At 33.6% G+C, this 18,522-nt stretch overlaps 1 protein-coding gene across 1 annotated transcript; it reads right to left on the bottom strand.

Annotated features, from left to right (window-relative positions):
• Nucleotides 1-585: 585 nt before the first annotated feature.
• LOC148278258 (protein CFDP2-like) lies at nucleotides 586-1,395 on the bottom strand (the record flags this gene model as incomplete). The annotated part of the gene is made up of 1 exon (XM_088231688.1): nucleotides 586-1,395. A coding segment is annotated over exon 1 (810 nt), but the record flags the coding sequence as incomplete, so codon positions are not given.
• Nucleotides 1,396-18,522: the final 17,127 nt, after the last annotated feature.

Genomic DNA, 18,522 nt, shown 5'->3' with positions numbered 1-18,522 from the left:
CCATCTTGTTTTTATTCCACTATCATTTGTCACCATTTTCCCATCTTTTCCTTTTATAGCTGTCATACATCCACTTTCATTACTGTTTCGGGAATTTTTCACCGCTTTCCAGAATATCTTTATATTTTCTTGGAAGTTCTCGGTCATTTTGATTCCCTCTTTTTTTTTCAACATTTTTTTTCGTTCACACACACCTTGTTTCACTCTCTTCTTACATTCATTATATATGCTTTTTAATTCTGCATACCTATTACCAATCGCTTTATTCACTGTCAGCAGATTTAACCATGCTTCCTTCTTTTCTTGCACTAGTTTTTTTATTCCATCGTCCCACCAAGCATCACCTTTCTTTCTTCCTTGTTTCGTTATACCGCATATTTCCATAGCAGATTCACACATACCATTTTTCAAACATTCCCACATTGCATCAATACTCATATTTTCCACACATTCATCGATCAGTTTAAGATTTACGGCCCTTTCAAATTTATCTTTTATGCAATCATTTTGGAGTTTTTCAACTTTGACTCTAGAAGGCGCCTGCATTTTGCGGGTCTTGGACCGCCATCCTTGAAACAAGATTACCCTTGATACCACCAAGAAGTGATCTGTTTCCATTTCGGCTCCTCTATACACCCGCGTATCAACTGTTACAGGCCTCAATCTAGAGTCAATGACTACATAGTCGATAATAGATCTTTCATTGCCTCTCTCCCACGTATACTGGTGGATTTCCTTATGATCAAAGAACGTATTTGACACAAAAAGATTCCATTCCAGGCATACTTCTAGCAGTCTTCTTCCATTATCATTCTGTTTTCCATCCCCGAACATGCCTAGGGCTGACTCCATCCCGTCTCTTCGAGTTCCCACCCACCCATTCAAATCTCCCGCAAGTATTACTCTCTCACTATCTTTTTTTCCATTCATTACATTCATCACACTTGTCCAAAACTTATCCTTCTCAGATTCGCAGTCGGAATTCACAGGAGCATATCCTATTATTAAAATAATACTCGTCAATCCAATCTTGAATCTGACAAACATAAGTCTAGAACTTATAAGGACATACTCTTTCATACACTCTATCATTCTGGGCGATAAAAACGCGGCAACACCCTGGCAGGCTCTGTCTGTATCTGGGACACCTGACCAAAGAACCAGGGCGTCACCGTGTTCCATCGAACCGCTTCCTTTTTTCCAACTTTCCGTTATACATAATATATCTAAACATTTATTCCTCATCACATCACACAATTCGTTCATTTTTTCACCCATGCGTCCCCTTATATTCCATGTCGCAATTCTGCATTCTTGCGTTTTCCTCCTCTGTGCGCCCCCACGGAAGGAGCGACCTGACGGGTTGCGAGCCTCATCGAAGTTTGTCAAAGGCATCCTCCCGTTCTACCTGCCTACTTAATATTAATTACGCTACCCCTCATCTCTACTACTACTTAAATACTTAATTTTACACAAGACCTATAATGAATTGATATAAATGACTTAAATAGATTATTTCTAAGACTTACAGTATAAACATTCACAAAGTACCTTAACACTAAAATTCACTACTGTCACTTATCACTATAGAAGTCATAAACTTAAACATTAATGGTGACTCGGCCGAACGAATCCTTTTCTGCTGGAAGGCCGAGTCGTGGTTGCCATTTGCCATGTGTATGTATCCCCAGATGTTCTTCGCTCGGTGCGGCGTGTCCGGCTTCCATGGGTTGCCGCCTGTGCTGTGGGTGCATTTGCACCCCGCGCCTGCACCCTGATATTGTGCAAACTTCCCGCCCCTCACCTCGCCTCGGTTCCCGGTTTAGGCTTCGTACTTTTTCACATGTTGCGACATCTCGAATCTTCCGAGAATTATGTTCGCTAGGGGCACTGATTTTAAGTCATTAGACTTTACAAACTGTTTTTTCTCGTTTCTCGTTGGAATTAAACGATTTGATAAATGCACGCACTTTGCTGGAGGATTACATGCTAACACTAGGTAAATTAGTTTTATTTAATTAATGATTAATTGTTAATTTTTCTTACACTGCTAGTTAACACACACAAAGGCCCTTCCTGGAACGCGCTTCGTGTCCCACAAAAATATCGAGTCTAGTCAAACTTTTCTTTATTTAGTCACATATTCACACTTAGACAATATTACTACTTATAAGTATAAAAATAAATATACAGGTAACTACAAACAAAGAAAGTAATAATTTTATAAATACACAACACATTAAAAGAAATAAAAAAAGATTTTATATACATGTAGAAACAATAAAAAGCAAACTGCAATGCAAAATAAAAAGCGAAACTTTGCATAAAAAAAACGATTAAAAATATGAATATAAGAACAATGTTAAAATTAAAAAGCAAATTGTAATTAACTTGTTAAGAATTCTAAATATATATATACACACATATATACGTATAAAAAAGGTGTTATTAACAAATTAATCTTAAAAACAAATAATGAAAATTAGTTAACAGTAAGTATATATGTGAAAATAATATAATATACGGTACACAAAAATTTTTTTTGATAAATTAATATCAGAAAGAGATAAGATAATAATAATACACATCAACTCTATTACCAATATGTCTCCGCACACAACGCCAACGGTACAAAAAGATTGTAGGAATATTCTTTCGAGGAAGTAAAAAAGGCAACAAATTGTTGAAATTAACGTTCAGCGAGCATGAAGGAGAGGGTCTCCTAAGGCGGAAGAGACCTACGTAAAACCAGTGACAAATAACGTCATAAAGAAACTTAACAGTGTGATAAATTAAACTGCCATACAAAAGGGCTCCATTCTGAATCGCTCGCTCGCGCCGAGCCGCCATTAAACATTACTCGACTATTGTGATGGAATAATAACCATTAGCATTAGCATCGTGAATTTCTAATTAATTTTCAATATCGTTAACTAGGTAATGGTCTCATGGTACTTTTTTCCTAGCATTTCCCTTAAAATATTTTCAGTTTGTCCAAATGCTCGTATACAAATGCTGGGATTCACCCTCTAGGGAGTTATTAAGATGAACATATTCTTTCAAAGTTTCAAGAAGGTAAACAGACGGATAATATCAACAGCTTTCCCACTACATACCGCGCACCGTATCTGAGGATATAAGTCTCCTTAGTGGTGCCCACATACACGGAAAAGTTGCTCGTTGCCGAACGAAAAAAGCTGCCCAAAGGAGCTCCCTGTAATTTGGTTGCCTTAGCATCTTTGTGCTGAAATACGGTTTTCCAGAAGTACATAAAATGCAATTCATTAGATTGAGAAAAGAGGGAAGTGAATTCTTCACTGACTAGGATTAAATTGATTGGACAAGTTCAATTCACCGAAATGATTACAAAACTATTTAAAAGCCTTAAAATACTTTCTGGAAGCCAGCAGATCTGTATATCCAACAGGAGTCAATTGTCTGTCTATTGTTAGTCCTAAGTATTTAACATGTTTTATTTCAGGTAATTGTTCATCATTTATGTAAGCATCTATTTTGTGTCATTTTTTTCTAGATTCATAATGGATAATATCACATTTTTTTTAATTAATTGTTAATAAGTTTGTGTTTTTCCATTTGATCAACATAGTTTCCCACCAAATAAAAGATAAGTTCCGAAGCCTCAGTTGAACAACACACAACACTCAACACAAGACGGGTCCTTAGTGCCGCATTTAGTGCTAAACGATTTAGCGTGCTAATCAATTTAAGTAAAAGTAGCAATAATTACAATCGCTGCTTTCTAAGAATGGTAGACAAAAAAACGCGAATATCTCAAAGTGTGTGCTGCAAAAAGTCGCATGCGGGAAAAATGTGAGTACGTAGAATGTCTGTGTACGTACCTACAATGTACGTGGACTGGGAGAATATTAGGAATTTAGCCGCATAATTATCCGAGACATCATTAAAAACACATCAATAGCTTACGACAACAAAACATTAGGCTCTTTCCCCCGAGGTCCACCGACTGAAAAAAATGCTTTGATGTTCGTGCAGCCAAAATGGCGGTTCCCGCGAAGACGCGCGTCACTTGCCGGCACAAAATGTCAGACATCAGGCCCAAATGGAGGAAATTACATTAATGTTGGCACTGCCTGTTATTCCGACCGCTCGTCATCAATTTCCCCTAAATGACGTATGATGACGACAGAAAGGGGACGCTGGCGCTGTTTCAATGCTGAATGCGATTACTGAGCGTTACTGGAAACAAAAACATTGTATTTAAACAAAAGAATGTTATAAATGCGAAGAAAATGCGTCGCGTCGGCGTTGTTGCCTTGCGTATAATTTACAACCCGAATACTTTTCTAACTTGTACTTACATTTATGTACAATGAAAACGTTGAGTGCTTTTTTATTTTTTCTTTATTTAAGATTAGACCATCAAAGTAAGAAAAAAAACATTTACATTGAATTATCATCTCTAGGATTTTTTAATTTCCCTACGCGAGTCGTACCCAGTTCTATTCGACGCCGACGGTTGGCTTCTCGGAAACCGGATATCTATCACCCTCTATCATTTGTTGATTTAGAAGAACTTGTGACGTTGGCGTCGTGGTTTAATAGTCAGCTCGTTTATCTGCCATGCAAGAGGTCTCGGGTTTGATTCCCGTCATGGTTGCTATGAAATATTTATTTAAAACGGTGTTTTCACTCTAGAATATTTCATAGTCTCTAGACTGGTACCTGAAGCGTAAAACTGATCATCTTACCTTTATGTGGCAAAAAAATATCAAGATACGCTGCGACTGGTGTATCAATACAGTGCCTTATGCACCATTAGGTGCGGAAAAGGAATATGATGATGATGATTTGACGTCATTTAAAGTAGTTGATTTTTGTTAAAATCATTTTTATAATTTTTTATTTTTTTATTTCTTTGTTAAGAAAACTTCGTTGTACAATTAAACGCTTTAATTTTTACCTTGTGTAAGAAAACATTTTTGTATCCAATTTTTCGTAACACCGAACTTCCTTATTTCACTCTCATTTTCATTAAATAATTTTTCTTTTATCTTGGTATTAATATTTAGTTAAAATATAATAACAGCGATGAAGAAAATACTAGAGAAGGGAATATGGTTATTTAAGCGTTTATAGAGGGCTAATTAAAGTGGCCATTTTACATAGCGTGTAACATCCACCATTATGTCTGTTTGATCGTCCATATTCTTTCAATTCTTGTATCTGTTGACTTGTGTAGCTAAAAATCTGAACCAGCTAGGACAGATCATAAGCCATATTCCCTTCTCTAACATATTTTCCGTCTCTTAAGTAATATGGTAAATCCATAAATTATTAACATATTATTCATAACAAATTTACTTATTTTTGGGAAACTATCAGATTCGCAACATCGACACAACATCGTAAATTTTTGATATGATAAATGTAAATTTTTAAAATTCGTTGAAACAATTCGTAAAATTTAAACGAATCCCGTGCCAAATAAACGCCATCTCTTTTCTTGTTTCCACATCCGATCCAATTTCAAAATGCACTGGAAACAGATTCGATTCGATGCAATTGGATATTGGAAAGATAATAAAAGGTATATCTATATACATGGTCTTTATGCAGGTATATAAAAAGTGCAATTTTATCCGAGCCTTCCTTCCATACTTTTTTACATAGTTTTGCTACATTGATCCCATGCACAGTCTGTCCATATATTGGAAGGGACCAATGCTACCCTAAAAATTATACCTCTCAATAATCAGTATCTATTTTTGTATTATTTAATAACATCATCTATAAGTTAATTAATCTTTTAAATAACCATACGAAATATTTTGTTCGTAGTTGGTTGTTTTAATCGAAGCGATCTGAGATGGGTTCGGTGTTCATTCATTAATAACTTCTAAAAAATTGCTACGACCCCACTCACAACCATCCGAATGCGCAGTTATGCGCGGACGCCGCGGCCTGGTATAAAATACATGCGTTCTGTCTGATTCTGCAATATAGAACTGCGTAAATGATTGAGTTCCTTTAAGGCGGCCCTCAGTACTGAATTTCACAAGTCTGCGCATATGCAAATATAGATCATTGGTATCTGTGTTACCAATTCTAACAAACATCTTCTTCTTCTTCTTCTGCAGCCTTATTCTCTCCACTGCTGGATAAAGGCCTCTTCCAGACGTCTCCATTCCTTCCTATCACCCGCTTTCATCATCCACGTTTTACCGACAATAGAGGCAATGTCGTCGACCCATCTTTTCTGTGGCCTTCCAACACTTCTTTTGTTTGCCCACGGTCTCCACTTTATTATTCTGGGTGCCCACGTGCCATCATTTTTTACTCTCCAAGTGTCCTGCCCACTGCCATTTCAGTTTCGCCGCACGATCCATGATATCCACGACTCCGGTTCGGCGCCTTATTTCTTCATTTCTTATTTTGTCTCTTAGACATACACCGAGCATCTGTCTTTCCGTGGATCGTTGCGTGCATTTTAATTTCTGGCTACTTTTTTGTGTTATAGACATAGTTTCTAGTCCGCATGTTAATACTGGCAATATGCACGATTCATATTATACTTGTCTTTTCAAGCATATAGGGACTTGTTTAATTTCAAAAATATATTTAAGTTTGCCGAAAACAGCCCAACTTAGCCCTATTCTTCTTGGTAACTCCACTATCTGGTTATCTTTACCAAGTTTGACTTTGTGTTCTAGATAAATATATTCATCAACCACTTCGATTTTATTATCGTTAGTGAAAATGTCTCGTCCTGTTGAACTCATAATCTTATGATTATGAGATTATGAGTTCTAACAAACATATCCAGGGTTATTTTCCATCTTTCCATGTATTGTGACGGTTTTATTACAAATTCAACCCTTATATCGGTTGACACGATGGCATTATAATATTAAACTAGGTATGGATCAATTCATTCATTGACTGTCTAGATTTGCTGTAGTTGGTGTGTTTCCATGTACCTGGTTGACATGCCCGCTACAGATCTCCTTTTTGTTCTGCAAGTTCTAGAACCAACTATTATCGCATTCGCTCGCCTATCCCTAGTCTCAACAGATATGGTAATCAGTATGAGGACAAGGCTGAAAGGACTGAACATTTTGTTAATTAACTCTGTTTATTAAGTTAGTCTTTTTTGGTTATTCTCAATGTAAAAATATTTTTTTAACTTATATTGTGAAGTGTCTTTGACACGAGTAACCCCAGTAAGGTCACATTATTTTTATTATTAACTATAGTGAATAATGGAAAAAATAATAATAAAGCAATAAATAAAATAAATATTTGGTTCAGGACTTGATAGTTATAAAACGAGATTTCTTTTTTTCTCTCGCAATATAATTCTTAAACTTTGCTTTATGTTTAAAAATGTTTTTCTTTTTAATATTTATGTATATATTTCTTTAATATTTTTGATTGCTTATATGTATTTACCTACTTGTTACAATTGTTTTAGTTATGCAATTTTATCATTTTCACAATTACATTTTGTTAATAAAAATTTCTCAATAACATGTTTTTTTTGTTACATATTGAGAATGTGTTTTGAAATTCAAATATCTAAGTAAATCCCTAGATATTTTATTTCATCCACAGAATTATTTTTTTATTTTATTAACATAAACGGCAAATATGCCTTTTACAAACAATTATAATACTAACATAATTGGCGTAATATTTTTTTTTTTTTTTAAACATAAATTTCCTAATACCCAAGATTTATTAAAAAATTAAACATGAAAATTATATAAGATTTATATTTAAAAAAATAACCTAAAAATTATACAGCATATTCAGTAGAAAGTTTAAATAATAAAACATTCTACAGTAATACAACAAGAAAATCATAAGTACTGTTTCATACAGCTGGGCAAAGTGTACTAAAAACGGTATATATTATGAAATGCATGAATAAATAAATATAATTACCATTCACCATATTTGAAAAAGTTCAAAAGTCAAAAGGTTTGTTCTATGGGAACAATACCCTACACTAAATATATCAGATACGTAGGAATAACTACTGCCGAATTCATGAAGTCTATTTAATACGTTATTACAAGTATACACTGTCCGTGAATTGTTGCTACAAAACGGTGCCACCTGTTTAGCCATTTTTCCAGGCACCCTGAAGTTGATGAGAGATAATAGTTCAGGGCAATCCCATATTGAATTTACAATTTTGAATACATTTAAAAGGTCTATAACTTTTCTTCTATCGTCAAGTTTTAACGAACTTAATGATTTTAGTATAAAAAAAATAATAATTAATGAATTTATAAATATTAATAGATAATCATAGAATGGTTTTTGTCCGTACGGGTGACTATAAACGGGTGGCGTGTTACTACTCTGTGGGAATACCGGAAATTGAAAAATAGAGTCACCGGTTTTTAAATTTCGGTACTTGAGTTAATAAGTTTTAAATTTCATGTATATTTGAACGAACACCCGGGCTAAAAGAGTTTCATCAAATTTTCTTATCTGAATAAAACAAACCTAAAAAACGTACACTTTGTTAAGGGCTTATGCCTTTAAGAATTAGGTTCTCAATTTCCTTCAAGCATTCTACTACAGCAACACAGTCCAACTGTTCTCACAGTACCGGATGCTACAAAAACAACAAGTTTCTGTTTTCTTTTCTTTTTTCTGCGTTCTACTTTGTTCTGGAGATTTGCTTTGAAAGGGAATGAATGGGGATGAGAGAGGGGATGATCTACCCCTCCCCTTTTCTTGTTCTCACGACAAAGAAAACAGCAATGCTTGAAAAGTACACCGATGGGCACTAAGTTGTTAAAAAAATTCTGAGTCGATTATACATGAACATAGAACCTAAGTAAAAGCATTGACCCAAAGATCTCAGATACAATGGTTTCGAAATAATAATACAAATATCTCAACAGAAACTAAGAAATTATTTACAAAAGGATATCTAGAGATATATATTTTTTACGTTAAGCGATCATGAACTTTTTTTAAAAATTATTTTAGTATCAGATAAGAAATTTGTTTAATACTTTACATTTATTAGTGATGTCAAATTTGATCTTTTAATTTATTTATTTTTATTTATTTATTTTATTTATTTGGATAACCAACAGCTATAATTATCTCATATTTATATAACAAAACAAATAACAAATAAGCCAATTACAGGTTTTCACAAGTAGCATCACAGTAAGTTAAAAAAGATTCTCGAACATAAAATGAATAGTAATTAAATGTAAATTTAAAAGAAAAGAAAAAATACTACGAGTTATTTCGAAAGCAAACGCCTTACGTCATTAAGATTATTTGCAAATAAATCTATGTTAAATGATTTATTTATTACATTAAAATTATTAAAAGTTCGCCATAAATATGAATTATTATTTTTTTCGACCTATTTAATAAAGCGTTCTTATGATTAAACAAATTATTTAAATTTTGGTGACCATTTTCAACGAGTTGTAATTAACTCACTTTTAGAAAAAGGAAATCAAGTTGGGGTTCGAACCTAGGACCTCTGATCCGTGAGTCCGCAACACTAGTCACGGGACCACAACCCGATTCGATTTCGCTTATGATTATGATTTCACTGTTTTTTTTTCTTCATATTTCTATATATTTTTTATTCACTTATTTATTTTATAAAACGTTCAGTCAACAATGAAATTTCAAAATAAAGATAAGGTTGAAAGACAGACCATCGAAGTAAATTATGGTACATTCTTAAAGGTGTGTGAGCGTATATATATGTAAGAGGCTGTATTAGTGTGTATTTGAATAAGAGAGAGGGTGTTCGGGTGTGTGTAAGCGTATGCATCATTAAAAAGCAAGTGGGAGTTTATTGATTACAGAGACACAGTTTACAGTGACACAACTAGGAACGACTTATGCCTGTGAACTTGCTTCGACTCGCCAGAAAAATTTTGGGACTATTTTCTAAACAAACCTTCACGCCGTTTACTGTAGGGTTAGGCAGAGATGAAAGAAAGGCACATCACTATGCTTTTGCCTACAGACCTCGCTTGCTCTACATTCAAACATCCCATCATGCACGCACTCCAATTATTCCAAGTTCTGACACGTGAATCAACCATCAAAAGGTATATTGTTCAAATGATATTCGATTTTTAAAAAAATCTTAGTTAACAGATATTTCAGGCGAAATGATGAAATGTTGCCTTCTCTTTAACAATTTAAAATAAAGAAAGAAAATCTTAAAGTGTCACAATTGAAAAATATTACATAAACATTTTTGATGGTAACGGCTTTCAATGAATTTATATGGATAGTGAATTGTGAATAAATATTGTGCTGATTATAATTGATAAATTCATAAACAAGTATAACATCAGTCTTATATTCAGTAAAGCTAATACTATCCGGATTAACGAGTGCCAGGCGTTATACGAATATACAGAAATCCAGATAACCATGAAATGAAGGCAATGTTTTAAAAGACAACGAAAAGTTTGCTCTAAGATCTTTTTTTGATTATTGTTGAAACAATACGATGAATCGGAAAATTAAAAACTAACTTAAATATGTCCAAGGCTCCGATTGCAATGGGAAGTTAAGAGAGTTAACTTTTTTTTTTTTGCACCACAACAGGCCAGGAGGCCCAATTACAGTGGTGAATTGCATTATAAAACACCCAGGCTTGAGAAAAATCACATTTGATTTTTGTGTTCTCACCGGGAATCGAACCCGGAACCTTCCGTGTGTGAGTCAAGCGTCTTGACCACTACACCACGGAGGCCGCCTCTTCGACTGTCTATAAAGAAAACCGATATTTGTGTACGACAATGAGTATATTTGCATGAACATTTAAAGTATCTTTGTCGGTCACCTACAATTAAACTTTTAGTAGAAAAAATGCATGCATATTCTGCTTTTCATACAGAAAACATAATTTTATTTTGTAGATAAAATTGAATATAAATGTTAACTTCGCGTTGTAATCGAGGCCCAGGGTCCGTATTCTATTAGGATAATAAATTTTATCTTCAATTATATCTACAAAGTAAAATTAAGTTTCCTGCATGAAAAATATAGTATGTTTATAATTTTTTTCTAAACATGTTCAATTACACGTTACCGAAGAAGAAATTTTAAATTTTATTTTTACACATTTTCGTATATAAATATCGATGTTAGTTTGCATCGTCTCGATATGTTAATTTTTTGCTCTGCCGGCCATAAACGCCCTTCTTTATTTGTTATTAAAATCTCTTTTATTTTTTATTTCCTGATAAAGATCCGGATTTCTGCCAACCCGGTTGATTGAAGTTCCACAGTATAAAATTGTTGGAACAGAAAAGAAAAATCAATTATGGAATATTAATCAAAAAAATAGATTATCATTTTTTTTGTATTTTTGAGGAGTGGACAAGGTGTGAAGAATACCTCGTCTTACGAGAAAGTAACTTAAGTAAATAGACTGTATTGTTAGGAAGGAAGGTTGCGCAACTCCACTAACCTGCTGACGATGAGGCGTGATGAGTGCGGGAACCTGGCTGGTAAAACTGGCGGTCGTGAGACGCTGGCACTGCTTCTGTGGAGCTGGCGGTCTAAATGAACCCTGGCACAACTCACTCGATGATAGATTTTGATGAAAAAAAGCACTTGATTCGTAGAATATTATTTGTGTACTGATAATATAATGTTTTTTCCGGCACACACACGTAGAATTATTGTTACATGGAGTACGCAAAGAAATGGGAAGGATAGGTAGGTAGTAGGTAGGAATAGATTAGGTTGAGCGCTGGTCCGAACAAGTCTTAGTATTTTAAAATCTGATTTATAAAATTTACGAAATAATATATTAAAATACATATTTTTTTAAAATGTTTCAGAATCACTGCTTGGAATTAGACAGCCATACGCAATCTGTTGATAGAAATGGTATTGAGGATAATAATATTATACTTTAAATGTAATATAAGCACAGATACCGGATATCGCGTTTTGAATTTCGATATCCTATACTCAATGGGACCTCGATGTTCATGTATAGCATTACAAAATTCGTATATTATGGTGAAATAGTAAGAATAATTTAGCGATTTATTAACAAATTACAACGGAAGTGGAAAACATTTCAGATAAGGGATTATGGAAGTATAGGCATTTACGGGGATCATGACCTTTCATTGGCTGTTTTAACCCTTTGAGGCCGTATGTATGTTCACAAATACTAACTAAGCTATTTTATTTCTCCCCTAATAAATCAAGTAATAATGTCGAGTGTTTGCTTAGTAATTCCTGGTAATCTTCTCTATGGCGTCTATTTTTTCCGAAATGTTGCAATCCAAAATTTCGTCTGAAATGGCATTCATATTTGACAATTCGACTCTCGTTACTGTAATTATTAGCATTATTTTAGGTCAAATGACATCTGGCGTGTAAACATATGTTTGAATTTATGTATTTTTTTAATAAATGTTTTCGTTATGATTGTTATTTTATGAGCAAATATTTTCATACTATTTAAAAAAAAAAATTAATACAGCGCTCATTTCAACTGAGAAAAAAAAAACAAAAATCTTTAAATAGTTATAGTGTCTTATTCAGGTTTAGGGGGTTAAGTGGCCATTTTATACGGCGTGTAATTGATTTTAAAGGTTTACAGTGCACTATTTCATTGTTCCTGGACTGATATCTGAAGCGTAAGAGTGATCACCTCACTTTCATGTGACTGATGATCGAAATACGTCGCATTTGATTTACCATTGCAGAGTCATCTGCACCAGTGGGTGTGGTGTGGTATATACTTGTTTTACCATTCTTTCGTCGTCCATTCGTTCTACGTGACCAAACCATCTTAGAGACCCTTTCTTAATCTTATCAATTACACTTGACTCAGATTTACACTCTCGCCTGATTTCATCATTCGCCACCCTGTCTTACATTGATTTCCCACACATTTGTATAAGAGTTCGCATTTCAACCGCGTTCACTCGGCTTTCATCCTTCCTCTGCCAGTTCCATGTTTCACTTCCATTAATAAGTGTTGGGACTAAAACTACATTGTGCACTGCCAGTTTAGCTTCGATTGATATATTTTTGTTAACAATTACTGTGCTTAGTGCTCCGTTCATTTTGTTGCCCGCATTCACTCTCCTTCCAACATATTTTAATACTCTTCCATTTCTTAAAAATATGCTTTCCAGATACACAAATTCTTCTACTTGTTTGAGACATTCGTTGTTTACATTTATTATTCAGTCAGTAACCTCACTTTCCCTTTCAAATACCATCACTTTTAACTTACTTTCGTTCATCGCCAATTTGCTCTTCAGGCATACATTCTATAGACTAGTTTGAACATAGATTTTTAAAAATGTTCCTTGCCGAACAAGATTTGGCTACTTATTAGTTTCCAAAGAATATGGTCTATTCACGTTTTTACATTATTATTTTTTTGAATAAGCAAAAAAATACCATAGTATCATTATTAATATTTATTTTGTGTGACGTCAGATCAACTTTCTACAACGGTTTAAATTTTTCATATTTTGAATTACGCGTAAACGAGACGTTTCGCGCCCTGTGAGACAAACGGCGCGTGTGACGTTTTGGCCCCAAACTTGTACGCAATGTTTATTAGAAGCGCTGTCGGCGGTCATAACGCGTGACGTCAAAACAACGCGATGGCAAATGCGAGGCGTTTTAAATGTGCTCATTTTTAAACCCAAAAATCATAAATAAAAACTTATTTTGAGTACATTGATAGTAATTTATATCATAAGAATCGTAAAAATCCGCTCTAAATGTATATTTTTAACGTTATTCCTGACTTGTGAAAATATCCTATTGAAATCAGAAGTTTTATCTATAAACTGCCCAATTACCTTAATTTAACGATTCTTAAGTTTGTATTTTATAAGTATTGTATAAGTTTCAGTTTTAGAAATACAATCGAGCACAGGGAAATCAATTCGATGAATATTTATATCATTTTATGAATCGCTAGGCGGGGTAATTTAAAAACGTAATAATAGCATGTAAATGCATATGACATTGTATCTGTTTTGATTAAATTATACACAATAACGTGTGTTCCAATGCCTGTTTGCCGGAAACACGATTAACATAAAATTGTATATTAAACTTTCAAAAGGTTTCTATAAACAACTGTCTTTATGTTACTTGTGTATGTATGGAACATGGATCAGATTTGACTTAAACGGTAGCGAGAATTATATATTCATCAAGCATGGAAAACTTAATGAATAACCATATGCAATGTGCATTGTGATTGGATATCTCGTATTTTATTACCTGCCACACAATGAGATACAGTAATCAATACGAATGTATTGAATACGGTCTCTATGTCGTCTGTTCAAATTAAAAGGTATTTTAAAATTAACGTTTCGCAACCCCCGAAGTACACTGGGGTAAACGTGCTTAAATTAATAAAAGTATCATAAAATTATAATAGTCCAGAAACTAAAACAAACTACTCATAAATTAGTCGTTTTACGTTTTGGCCATTGTGACTCGGTAGACATCGCTTAGTACGCAACTGTCGATTCAATTACGCCGTGTTATGTCGTTTTTAAGTGTCAAAATACTGCCGGATTAGAAGATAAAAGGGTGGGGATCACATTTCATGTGTAACTAGCGAACTCACAAATAATATTATTTAAGAATTTCATTATTTTACTGTCTATCTGTCAGATTGTCAAATAACACAAAATGAACATATTGTTATTATTGTCAGGGTAATATTTTTTTTACCCGGCTTTCTATTTAATAAGCCTTAGTATAATATTGAACTGTATCAATTTGACTCAATTACTAAATGATTATTGAGTTATTTTTTTACGCCTGATAAAAGTACCTGCTTTTTTTTGGGTAGTAGACAATTTATATTTTTTGGGGAAAAAAACCATAACATAACATAACACAAAATTATGAGATGGGTAAGTGGGTACCAGTTTTAACATTATTTTCAATACTGTTTTTTGGAGAATGGCCAATGGATTAAAAACCACCCTGACGCAACCAACTGGAACAGTGCAAAATATACCAAAATATACGATATTGTAGTTAAAAATAAAACTTACAGTCAATATTTCACATACACCCTGCCAAAAATCGAACCCTAGACCTCAAAAATAGTAGCCGAACGCTTTAACTTTACACAAGGAGGCGGACTTAATTCCACTCGAATTCCTTATTCAAGGCTTTTACATGAGAGCAGTAAGAGCAGCCATATTTAATAGAAACACTCATCCAGGTTTCCAGACCTATATTCTTTGTCCGCCTAGACACAGAGAGGACCAAAATTTAAAGTAAATAAAACAATTCTATGAAAAAAGTCACGTTAAAAGTTTAATGATTTTTGCGTACTTGTCATAAAGGACAAAACTTGCTTGGCGAAAAAGTATGATCAAATCACCCGTTTTGCCTATTTTCCCAAAAACGTTAATTTTTAATAAATTATTTTTTTCTGGTGCAACTAGGCAAAATAGGCAAACAGGGCAAAGTTTTTTTTCGAAATATTAAATTCAACCTTATAGTTTCTCACTTGGGAGAGCATTTTAAATCAAAGGGCTGAAACCAAATTCGGACTTAATTAAAAATTTAATTCAAGTAATTACTTGAATTGTTTTGTAGAAACTCCGGTTTAATACGTGTATATAAACATCACCTCATAATTAAGGGCTTATGATAAAAATGTTTTGAATAACAGAATATCACGTTTGAAGAATCCTTTTAAAAACTTGATATTCGTACAATTCCCTTATCGGTATTTTCTTAAAAGGAAGTACAGCGAAAGGATCTTTGTATGACTAGTAGTTTACTACTAGCTACGCGTTGGTATGGAGTATGGATTAAAAGTGGGAAATGGGAGATGGCCTCTTTCGATCTATTCCGCTGAAGGAAGGTAGCTGCGAACTATTTCTTAAAAAAAAGCCTTTACAACTTTGATAGGAATTGTGAATCAATCTGCAGGGCCGAATGAGAATAGCCGTTATTAAATTTATTCCTTATAAAAGAAAAAAAAAGAGAGAATGGTTACTTTTGAATTCTATAATTTTATACATTTATTTATTATATATACGGCCTAAGCCAATTACAACAGGTACATGAAGAAACATAAATGCAAGAAACTGAACAAAAAGAACATAAAACTATTTAGCAAAGACAAACAAGGGTAAAACAATAATTGTATACAATATATTCATAAAAACGAAAGACCCAAGACTTTGAGCTAAACCATGCCTATCCAACTTCATCCCACACTGTTTAGTCACGAAGAGATCTACGAAAAGCCGGAAGATTTATCCCAAAGAATTCCAAGTCGTGTGATGAATTGACTAATCTACACATTCTGGACATTGGGGCATAAAAACCCAATTTGCTCTTAGAAAATTTTATAAATAGCAGATTTTGACTTCTGGTGACACGGTTGGGAACATGAAAAGAAATTGATTGCAACAGAGATGGGACATGACATAAATCATTAAGTATTTTAAAAATACATATAAGGTCCATCACAGTTCTACGTCTTTCCAATTAAGACAGATTAAGAGATTGATCTATTTCAAAATAGAAATAATTACCCCTTTGTAATCCGAGCAACCATGCCACATTTTTTAGAAAACGGTGTTGGACAGACTCGATATGGTCAATATGAGTCCCGTAGAATGGAGACCAAATAGGAGAAGCGTATTCTAGATGGAGTCGAACTAGTGAGCAATGAAGATGTTTTGATGGTATTAATATTTTGGAAGTCCGCCGTCACTCTCTGGATAAAACCGAGAAGTTTGAGAGATTTCTTTACAACTTATTTATTTGATTATTTGACACTTTATATTATATACGCGGGCATATTGCATTAAGGCAATTTCTTCCTACCTACTCAAACCGTTTAGTTTTAGAAAATTATAAATACATGGACGTATTGAATCTTACAATTTTATACAAAAATTAAAAGCAAAGATTAACAAAAATGAATAAATATACAATATTATCAATGTGTTCACGATAGGAGAGTTTACTATCTAAAGTAGAAGTATTTTTTAGTTTGTAGTTGAATTGTATAGGTTTTTTTCGTCGCGAGAAAGATATTAATTTACATTTGTCAATGTTAAGTTGAAGACAATTGATGTCGCACCATTTATTAAAACAATTAATATCGTGTTGAAAAAGAAGACAATCATTGGGAGATTTAATAAGTTCAAGTACCTTGTTGTCATCGGCAAAAAGCCAGAATTTTGTATTTTGAAAAACATTGATTATATCACTTGTAAAAATATTATATAAGAATGGAGCAAGGTGGGCTCCTAGATGTACATTAATGTCTAATTTAAGGGTTTTTTATGATTAGTACAATACAAACTATGACAATCAAAGCATGACTGGTAATGTGCAATAAAGTTTTAGTCTCAGATCTTGACACCTATGTACGAAAGCCAAACATAGTAGAGCTGGTAGTATCTTCGACGAATGTCTGGGATATCTTAACATTCCTTGCTAGTAGTTAAATAAAGTATGAACTCTAACATACACTCATGTTTTATATAACTTCTGTGTATATAAAAACCTTATGAGAGAGAAAAGTAGAAAACGAGGAATACCAAAAAAGACATATCACTGCTAAAGCCAACAAATACTTGAAGATGAATATGTCAAAAGTCGGAATAAACGGCGTACGTGCATGAGAAGATGAAAGGCGAGAGTCAGGTATAATTGAAAGAATCTCTAAGATGGATTAGTCATTAAGAACGAATGGATGACGAACGAATGGTAAAACGGTATAAATGGTGAGAATGAACGGTAACGTGGGACGAAGATGATCAAGGAAGACGTAGCATGACCAGATAAACCAAACTATTAGGTTTAGTCATGTCAAAAGCAGGCAAAACCGAAGGGCGTATATGACAAGATACATGAAAGTGGAAAATGCTAGAAATGTATACCAAAATAGACGTGTGTGGCAATCCATCCTCTCTGCCTGCGTCTACTGGAAAATAGCGTGATGGTAGAAGTAGTAGTAGTAGAAAACAGGTATGTATACAAAGACAGAGTAATGTGGCGTTCTATCATATTTTCCTACCCCTACGGGAAAACGGCGCGATGGTTCGTTTATTTGTTTAAAATTGTATTGATTTACTTAGTAGAAAAATATCTGCACTCGACTGTATTGTCATTAGACATATATCTATAGAAGAAAAGTTGATGTATAGCTAACCTTACTGGATGTCAAAAATAAAATATAAAAAATAAGGAATAATATTTTAAAAAATATATTTATAGATGACAACCATGAAGTTTCGCATAAATAAATTGTCATGTTTTTATGAATGTATGTATGTGTATGCGCATGGGTGTATGTACGTATGTGTGTATGTACATGTGTATATATGTGTATATTTATATATATGTGTGTATATATGTGTATGTCTGTATGTATATGAATCAAAATGTGTATCCGAATAAGTTTATTTTTTGTTTGTCTGTGCTCTATATTAATTTGTTAACTATTATAATATATTAAAATGTAATTGCCTAGCTTGGAACGGG

This window comes from Micrasema longulum, unplaced genomic scaffold (assembly GCF_059751315.1).
Source record: "Micrasema longulum isolate JH-2025_06_02 unplaced genomic scaffold, ASM5975131v1 h1tg000901l, whole genome shotgun sequence".
Taxonomy (NCBI): Eukaryota; Metazoa; Arthropoda; class Insecta; order Trichoptera; family Brachycentridae; genus Micrasema; species Micrasema longulum.
The sequence above is the reverse complement of the archived record's forward strand: the minus strand, read 5'-3'. Positions and strand labels throughout refer to the sequence as shown.